At 45.6% G+C, this 9,629-nt stretch overlaps 1 protein-coding gene across 1 annotated transcript; it reads right to left on the reverse strand.

The window, feature by feature from the left end:
* Positions 1-1,055: 1,055 nt before the first annotated feature.
* Positions 1,056-7,706, reverse strand: FITM2 (fat storage inducing transmembrane protein 2). The gene is made up of 2 exons (XM_055814258.1): positions 7,497-7,706; positions 1,056-5,535 (listed from the first exon to the last, which is right to left on the reverse strand). The coding sequence occupies exons 1-2, from the start codon at positions 7,667-7,669 to the stop codon at positions 4,893-4,895; spliced, it is 816 nt and encodes a 271-aa protein (XP_055670233.1). The 5' UTR covers positions 7,670-7,706; the 3' UTR covers positions 1,056-4,892.
* Positions 7,707-9,629: the final 1,923 nt, after the last annotated feature.

Below are 9,629 nucleotides of genomic sequence, written 5' to 3' on the forward strand. Positions count from 1 at the left end.
CAGGGAAGGCTCTGCAGAACACAGGCAGCGCAGGATTCAGGGAATGCATTTCGGAAGGGAGCCGACATTTACATTGAAGGATACGCCTGTTTATTGCTCTCCCATCAACCGCCTTTCCCACTGATTAAATGCATTAAATTACATCATGAGGGAATACGTGACCTAAAACTGCAAAATGAACCCAGACTGGACATGGAAAAAGGCTTCAGAAATGTGAGAGAAAAAAATAGTCATCATTTGTATTTACTTCTGTTCCACACTTACCTTTCTTCAGCCATACACCAGTGGGGAGACACACAGTACAACTGCAGGTCTCCTACCGTCAGACACACTGTCAGGAAAAGCGTGACAGAAAGGGCATTTTTCCGAGTACTGCTTTCCCTTGAAGTTCAACTCTGCAGAAAGGCTGGTAAAGCTCTTCACCTACTGTGTATTTTCTATGCCATATTATAGTTCCAAAACTTTACAGAGAAATTACTCAGCTTGGTACAAGGCACATGGCATTGCCTGTGTTTTGTGATGGACAGAGGGTCATTTAAATCATCTTTCAGTCTAAATATTACTACATAATCACCTGAAATTCCAGGGACTGCACTCAATCCCGACAGGCATTTCCATTTCTGCTTTTCCAGCCTGTAACCTTTATGTTCTCAATGTATTCTTTGTTTAAGCGCTAAGGTACCCTTCCCGCGTTTCAAATAGTTGATCTCCTACTAAACATCTGGGTGAAACATTTACAGAAATGCAGTGCTTGCTCCCCAAGAAAAGGACAAAGCTGACTCTACTAACACAGCAAGCACCACTGTCACGTTAGCTTCTCCTTCCTTCCCCGAGTTCAAGCACCTCAGGTGTAGTTCTGCTTCAATAAATTAAACAGGTACTTTTTTTCCAGGTAAACACCATTACAGTGACAGACCCGCTCCTTTTAATAATGGCTAATTATGAGTTCATAACCACAACAGCCTTTTTTGCTAGCATGAATTACTTTCATCTTAAGCTTTGGCAAAATACTTAAAGGCAGGGAACACAAAATATATATAGAGAAAGCACGCATCTAGCAGAGGTGAAGAGCATTTATTACTAATCTGCACTCCCGGAGGCGAGACGAAGCTATGAAAAGAAATAATCCCAAGAAACAGGTTTCTGAGCGAACAGAGATAAACACAGGCTGATCAAAGGCAAAGGGCTGGAAAAGGCTGATTGCGGAGTAGCTGCAGTGGGAAAACCCAAGTATTATTTCACTAAGAAAAGTGACCATAGACTTGTGTTCACAACTAAACCTGCATTCTTCCAAAACATTTAATATATCACAGCAGCCCCTACAGTTTTTTCCATTAAAGTGCACCACAGGGCATAACTAGGTGTTTCTCACTTTGTCACGAATTGCCATGCATCAAACCAGAACACAGGATTCTCCTTTTGCAGCCGCTCCACAACCTAAGTTTCAGTACACACAAATATACTGGCAAACCAAGAACACCATTTAGCACCAGTGAAGCATTCATGGAAGAAATCTGTTTTGAACAAAGACTCTGAGGAAGAATCAAACCCCAGCTTCAGATATACTTAGTCTGAACTGTTCAGATGGCTCTTGCAAAAGATCTAACCTTTCCCGTTTGCCTGATCTTGCCTCCAGTGACGCAAACATTTGAAAGAGTACTAGGTAAGTGAAGAGTGAAATGAATCCTAATCCAGTTAATCTTCCCACTGTGTTTTAGCTGAGACTCTCTTCCTTGCTGGCCCCAGCAGAAGAAAATGTTTAAAGCACCGAGACCAAGAACTGCCTCAGCCACATCAGTGAGGCCAAATGCTGCATCTGTGAAAGTACCGTGAAACAGAGCCCACCAAATTGGCTAGACAGACACAGGCAATGAAAAATTAGCAAACATATGCTGAAAAAAGTAATATGCTAGTAAGATATTGGAGACAATTCCCTAGATAATTTTACAGACACAAAGACAGTTCTGCAGGAACAAGAGGAATACTTTAATGCAGAAAAGAGAAAAAGAAAAAAAGAAGAAAACCCGTGTTTCTTGTGATTCAAGTTGCTGTCTTTTTGAATTCACTACAAAATATGAAAATTTTCCTTTAAAAGGTAACACTTTAAAAATCTTGAAACAGTAATACTTGTTGATGGCTGATTTGTGCCTTTGGCACAGGACCTGAAACCCAGCTACTCACAGCAATGCTTCCCTTTGGCTGCAAATATGTCATAGAGAAACTATATTTTTATTTTAATGACAGAAGTGTATTTGGGAGAGGGAAGGAAGTCAGATAAAGGTGATGGCACACACACGAACAGAAAATTTGCAACCTTTACTTTCCAGTTAAAGTGCAAGGAAGCAAAGGCTTATCCTGAAATTGAGTAAAAAAGTGCAAAATAAAGGTCTGGAGCACAAGGGAACTTTCTAAGCCAACAGTTGGCACATGGTCTCCAGGTACTGAGACAGACACATACGCCAAGATTTCCAAACTCATAAGCAGTACTACAGCCCATGGGAATTTTCCCATATATTTCACTGGATTAGGCTTTCATATTGCTACAATAAGCAACTGTCCAGGTCTACAAAATGAACCGCCTGGTGTTAACAGGCCCACATCAGGAAACCTGCTTGCATCAAGCATGGCTTTATTTTTTTTGTTTTGCTTCTTTTTATACCCTGTACTTTTGAGAACCTGTGCTATATTAACCCACTGAAATACAGCAGAATTATCAATGTCAGTTTGACCATGCATCTCGGTAGTCACAAAAATACCAAGAGTCTGGATCATTCAGGGAAGTGAAGAGCAGCAGTATCTTTACAGACACCAGAAACAGATTCTCAGACATAAACACTGACAAAGTTTTCAAGTGTTTTTCTTTCATTGTTTAAATAAAAATATTATTTACTGTATCCCACAGTATATCCATAATAAAAAGTTTGATTGACACTGCTTAGAAGGGGACAAGAATATCCCTGTAGTGACTGCATAAAACATTTGTGAAACTGAACATAATTTCAGCAAGTCAGTTGGTTTACATAAACAGCATTTCCTGTTCCGAGGCCTCATCTATATAGCAAAGTTACATAAAGATAACCTAAAATAGAAACTTAAATTTAATGAAATTAATCAGAAAACCTTCTGGGTACATAATCCTGTTTCATGGTGAAAGTGGCTTGCGGTCTAGCTTAAATCTATTGGGAGCAGACTTACATTACATCAAAAGAATGTCTGCAAATGAATTTGCATTGCTTAAACAAATTTAGTTAAACCCAATATGAGTTAATCAGTGCAAATTTTCCAAACAGACAGCTTAAAAGGCAATTTAGTACAAAAACAAAAGGAGGAGCTTGACAGAAAATACATAACCTCCTGAAACAGCTTCTTTCTGAGAGGCTATTTGTACTTTATAAGGGTACACAACAACCGCCACTGAATTCAGTGGAAATTCAGGTGAATTCAGCTCTCCTCAAAGGCAGACCATAAGCGTGGAATTAACACTGCGGTAGTTATTGCAAACGCTACCACTCACTTACTGGAAGACAGTTGTTGATATGGCAAAAAGAAATGTGCCAAGATTAGACTACAGTGAGTGCATCATAACCTATATTCAGTAAAATAATCACTTTGGAGTCAAATACTACAGCCAGATCAAGCCCACTCTCGGATTAGCAGGCATTATCCACAGTCTTGCCCAGAGACCTTTTTGGACGTCTTCCTCATCACTACAACTGTCAAACAAATTCTGTGCAACTGTGCTACGACTGAGCCTTTATGAAATAATAAAAAACTTTTCAAGATAAAAGACTATGCTAAATGTCTGATTGATATGATAAGTAAGCCCATCCTACATCATACCTATTCATTACATAACAGTAGTGTTTTATTCAGTAGTGGGTTTCCAGCCACATCAAAAGTGGCCACAGCTTTACGTGCAATCAAAATTAAGTAGCTTATTGACATGGCTGGATAAGCAAGAATAAACATTGCTCCAAGCATACTGCTTTGCAGCTCTTAGGATAAACATTTCATTCATTACCAAGCAGACTATTTGAGAAACAGCAGGTTAAGCTAACTTGTAACAACAGAATTTGTTCTTCTAGAAGAAACATACCACAAAGTACTCATTGCAAAGTGTGCAAGTCATAAGATGAAAAAAAAAATAATTAAAACTCCAATTCTCAGACTTTTTAGCAACATTACGGAGTTCATTTTTTCTGTCAAGAATAAAACAATAAAATATTATTCTTCACCTAAGTTAAGGCCTGTTTTTCAAGAGTTTTCTTTTCAAAGGCGGGTACGAATTTAAAGTCACAGCCTGCTTAAGACATTACATCTCAAAGTTACTCTCTTTGTTGCAGAAGGTGCAGACAGCTAAGAAGCAGCATTTGTGGCGCTAACGTATTTAACCCTTGATAACATGAGATGTTCTGGTTTCACAACAGAGCTATATACTGCTTTAATGAGTACTGGTATTTTCGCAGCACTTAGCAGCACTGTCATTATTAGAGCTTTCCTGTAAGGCAATACACATAGGAGTGTAAAAAGTTTTGACATAAATCAAAAAGGAAGAGGGAGAATTAACTGTGATCGGTCAAGCTCTTGAAGAGCAAAGGCCTCTGTCAGCCTTGGATCTGCTTCTCCATTTATTAGTAACAGAAACAGAACCAACTTCAATTTCTTTGCTGAGAATGTCAGTCAGCAGCTCCTAAACAAGAGCAGACCTCTTCCAATACCATTTTTTTTTTCTCCTGAGGAAGAAGCTCATTACCACCTGCCAGCCACTGGCTAGTACAGATTTGGTTTCCTTCAAGCCATCACCTTGTTCCTTACAGTGGAAATACAGTAACCGTTCCTACATTCAACTACTCCAGCACTGAAAGCAAAATCCAAACATCTTAAAACTTATTTTATCTGCTATAACTGTATTTCTTTGAACTCAAAGGTATATTTGGAAGAGGTAGTCCAGGAGAAAAGGGTTTCAAGTACCAAAATCTGTATGTCCCGTACCAAGCTGACAGACCTATCAGCACACCGAGAAGCTTTTGACTGAAGTCATGGAAATACACGGCAGTACAGAGAAACATGAACACCCAGATCATGGTGAGGAAACACAAGGAAACAAACAGAATGTTGATCACAACACGCAGCTTAGAGTTATGGTCTATGGACAAGCCTTCCAGCACAGCCACTTCCTCCACAATCATCAGAGCACAGTACGAGAGCAGAAAGCAGTGCCCTGAGATATCAAAACCATTCCATATCCCGTTGTCCTGGTGGCATTCCTGCTTGGTGGCATAGAGGCGGCGAGGCTCGCTGAGTATACCCGGGGTAGAGCACTTGCCAGTGAGATTCTCAATATAGAGGAAGAGTCCAGTGCAGACATACCAGACAGCACTGCCCACCAGCAGTGCACTGAGACGCCGCAACACAATCAAAATGCTCTTCGTGGGACCATAGAGGAACTTGTTCTTGGCAAACTGGTAGGTGGTGACTGTGATGAAGGGCAGCAGAAGCCAGAGTGTCCATGCCCAAGCCACCTTCACAAAATATCTGCCAGAGAAAAGCCAAAAGAAAAACATGCATGTGTTAAACTTCACAGGAGCTGGGGTAAGGGGTGGTGCTTGAAGAAGCAGGTGTTCAAAGTCAGTGTTCAGAACCATCTAGACACCTGTGCCCTCCCCTTAAAGTAAAGCTTGGCTAAAATAAAATCTTAACCCTCTCCCCACTATTCCTTTCAGGCCCAACACCTGAATACTTCCTCAACCAGGTACTTAAACTGTTGTTCCCAGTTGCATTTCCTTGGACCTAGAGCCTTTGTTCAGACTTGCAGTCCAGTTTTGCAATTCCTTTTACCCTACAAGCCTGCTCAACTCTGCCCTACTCAAAATGCAGCTGCAAGAATGTATTTTTAGCTTGCCACCCTGCTCACAGTAACCCTTTAGACTCTCTTTCTTCATCTCAATTACCTTTGCTTTCAAAGACCTTCACAACCTCAACCTCACGATATTCAGTAAGACAGCCAGAAGGGTTGACTTTTTCCTAATCAGCCCATGGAGCTTTTCCTCCATCATCACCTTATAAAATAAATGAAGATGCACAATGTGTTTGTTCCTTTGGTGTCCCTCCAGCTGATGAAAGCTTTCCTTTAGCGTACACAAATGGCTCCATATCAAAGTTTGCTCTCTGCGTTGAAAATTTTTGCTGTGATGCCTACAAAATCTTGAAAACAAGCTGTTGATGGGCTGATAACTTGTTTAGCAGAAGACAGTATTGTGTAGCTAGTCCTCTTCTGAGATCTTAAAATGGAGCACATGCAGGTGAATTTACTAACAAGTTAAGGAGATGACAGACTACAATCTCCTCTCTCCCATCAGCACCTTCCAATGCAGCTTCCTATCAGCTGGTGGGAGAGGGGCACTGTGCAGCCCCCTTCGTTACCCACATCCTGGTGTGAAAAACGGGGACAGCAGAATTCTGGTCTGTGGCTGAGCTACAGCCAGACACAGGCAGTCACCATTTAATCGATGCCTCGGTACTGAAGACAGAAACAAGTAAGAAGGAAGTTCTGCACCTTCATTAAGAGCGTAACGAAACTAGTCAGGGCCTTGCCCAGGATTTTGAGGAGCACCTCCTTTTCTCTTAATTTTACAGTGGCATCTGTGTGGCAACTACACGTGGAATAGTAATTGAAAATAAAATCCTCATTTTATTGAGACAGTTAGAAGCGAAGAAGGCTGCTAACATAACTGCTGCCGGCAAGTAATTTGCAGGGAAAAAACCTGCCTCAGGAACTGTCAGCACAGATAACCTTCCTCTATTTAAAAAGGGGGAATGGAACCGTAGTATGTTTTTACCGTAACTTCAATTCCACTCTCTGAGTGCTCCTGCCAATCCTTCTTTTCAATCACGCTAAAAGCAGCTCCCACGTCACCAAACGACAAACCTGAATCAATGAAGTACAAAACTCCCCGAGGCACGGGGGAAACCAGCAATTTCTGCTTCACTTGCTGACCTGCAGCAGGCAGAGCAGGCGGCCAGCCCACCGCCGGGCCTCCTCACGCCCTTCCAAATGTCCGAAGGCAGGCTGAAGGAATGACTAAGGCGGTGAAATCACTGCCCAAGCAGCAGACTAGGGTGGCAGTAACCCCGCTTTCACAAACGACGCTGGACAACTTATTTTCCTCAGCTTGCTTTTAGGTCAGCTCAGTAACTATCAGGTACGAGTATTAGGAAGTCTCTGGGCGCTAAAGAAGGAAAAAAATTCCTTCTTTCCCTCTTCCAGTAAAAGCTGTCGGAGAAGCTGCAGGTGCTGTGACGCCCCCCCGCCCTGCAGCCTCACAGCCCCTCGGCTCACACCGGGCCCCACAGCCGGGTGCGCTCCCCCCCGCCCGGCAGAGGCCGCCCCCCGCCCCAGGAGGGGCGCAGGCCCACGGCAGCCCGCACCCCGCCAGGGCCGCCCGCCCCGCAGGGCCCGCGTTCCCCCCGCCCGCCGCCCCCCCGGCTCTCCTCACACATTGAGCGGGTTGCGCTTGTTCCGCATGGGCGTCTCGGGGACCAGGTCACCGTCCTTGAGGGCGGACCCGAGGAGGACGATGGCGAGCAGCACCCAGGGCAGCCGGCGGCGCACCTGCCCGGCGGCCAGCCCGGCCCGCAGCCAGCGGCCGCACCGCTCCAGCCGCTCCATCGCCGCCGCCCCGCCCGGCCGCCGTACCGCGTCACGGCCGCGCTCTCCCCCCGCCGCCCCGCTCGGGCGCCCCCCCGCGGCGGCTGCCAAGGCTGGGAGGCGGGAAGGGCTGCGCGCGTGCGCGGTGCGGCGGGGAGGGGCGCCCCCTGCAGGGCCGTGCGCAGGCGCGCTGAGGGGGCCGCGGGCGGGCGCGGCGGAGGGGCTGTGCGGCGGGGGGCTCGCTGCTCTGCCCGCTCGCCCCTGGCACAACGAGAACACAGATCATGTCTGGCCCCCGCCATCCGGCGGGCGGGTTGCTTCCAGGCCCAGAAGAGGTGCCCTGAGGGGCTCGTGGGCCCTATCGGCTCGTTCAGGTCGGAACAGGCCTTGAAGATCATGGAGGCCAGCCGCTAACCCAGCGCTGCCCTGCCCGCCGCCAGCCCGGTGTCCCCAGGTGCCACATCCACACGTCTCGTACACACCTCCAGCCTGGCCCAGTGCTCGACCACCTTTTCCATGAGGTTTTTCCCAACCTTCCCCTGGCGCAGCTTGAGGCCGTTTGCCCTCGTCCCTAGGGCAAGGGGCCTGACCCTATAGCAGGTGCTGGCTCACCATAATATTCAAAAGAAAATCTGACAATGTCATCACTCAGTCGAATTTTCTTTTTTCCTGGGGCTTGAGGGACAGGGAGAAAGTATTGCTGGGGCAGGTAAGGCTCCTGCGGCCTTCCACGGTCAGTGTGTACAGCTGGAAATGGTGCCCAAGCACTGCCTGTCACTGCGGTATTTAAGAACTATTTCATCTATTGAACTGCTGTCATTTCAACTTAGTTATTAAAAAATTAAAAAAAAAAAAGCATCGGCAAGCAGAGAAACGGCTAAATGAACAAAGAGCCTTTGTTCATCCCAATGGCCTCAGTAAGAAAAATGTGAGGCGGGAAAAAAAGCAGACCCCATCTGAGACAGGATGGGAAGGGATTTCTTGCCAGAGCGCGTTTCAAAGCCGGTTTGCAGTCATCGTCAGCAAATCTATGGCAACATCTGGGCTGAAAGAGCGGGAGGACACATCAAAGCAGCCCCAGTAGATACGGAGAGTTTCAGCTGAGGAGGTTATCCAGGGTAAATGGCATTTGGCAATTTATTACATGTTGTTTTTAATAAGACTGCCATGGCCACGTCTAGCACTTCCAGCCACAGCTTTGTACCCCTGAATTAGACAAGACAGACAGCTGCATTCACTCAAACGAGTGAGGATAAGAGGGGCTGGGAGCAGGTTTTACAGAGTCCAGCATTGTCTGCCTAAATCCCCCTCTGCCTTTGAAACCTTGCCTCCTTTGCTTCCCAGGTTTGGGTCTCTGATCTCCAGACTGTTTGCAATGCCTGCGAGCTGGAGGTGGCGAGCTGCTCGGCTGGCTGCTAATGAAGCATGCTGTGGTGTCTACCACACGGCAGGAGGATTTCATAAGCTTGGCACCTGTTCCAGTTGAATGGAGTTGATGGCATGGGCTGGAAATGTGTCTATCTTCAGCCTAGCTTGAAATGTCTGAGGATTATCTCTGTAAATTGTGGATTCTCACAAGTGCAGTGAGCAAAGCTCAGCTGGGTCCAGGTGTCCTGCAGATTTACAGTAAATCTCTACTTTCGGGCCATGTATGTGCTGCCATGTGCCCCAGCCAAGGCCAATAGTCCTTCTGAGGAGCCGATTGCTGTTCCTTTGTAAAGAATCAGAGAAGTACAATTTGGGTCTTTTAAAACTGCAGAAAAAGCTTTTATTCATAAACAGGGTGTTCTAGGGGGATTGCAGAAGGTTCCCAAAGAGCTCTCACAGACACCCAGTCAAGTTGGAACAGGCATAAGCCATACTAAACTAATTTGTCAGGTATAGCAGATGTGGCTGTCCTTCCCTTTCTTCACATCTTTTCCCTTAACCTTACCAAATCGCTGCCTGATTCAAGCTGAAATCTTCCAGACTATTTGATTTA

Source organism: Falco peregrinus, chromosome 9, assembly GCF_023634155.1.
Source record: "Falco peregrinus isolate bFalPer1 chromosome 9, bFalPer1.pri, whole genome shotgun sequence".
Lineage (NCBI taxonomy): Eukaryota > Metazoa > Chordata > Aves > Falconiformes > Falconidae > Falco > Falco peregrinus.

What these genes read in the sequence shown, in the direction of transcription:
- FITM2 (XM_055814258.1), bottom strand. Translation starts at nt 7,669, where the DNA reads ATGGAGCGGCTGGAGCGGTGCGGCCGCTGGCTGCGGGCCGGGCTGGCC. An exon ending in AAGCGCAACCCGCTCAATGT is followed by an intron (nt 5,536 to 7,496) that starts GTGAGGAGAGCC and finishes TTTCTCTGGCAG; the next exon opens with ATATTTTGTGAAGGTGGCTT.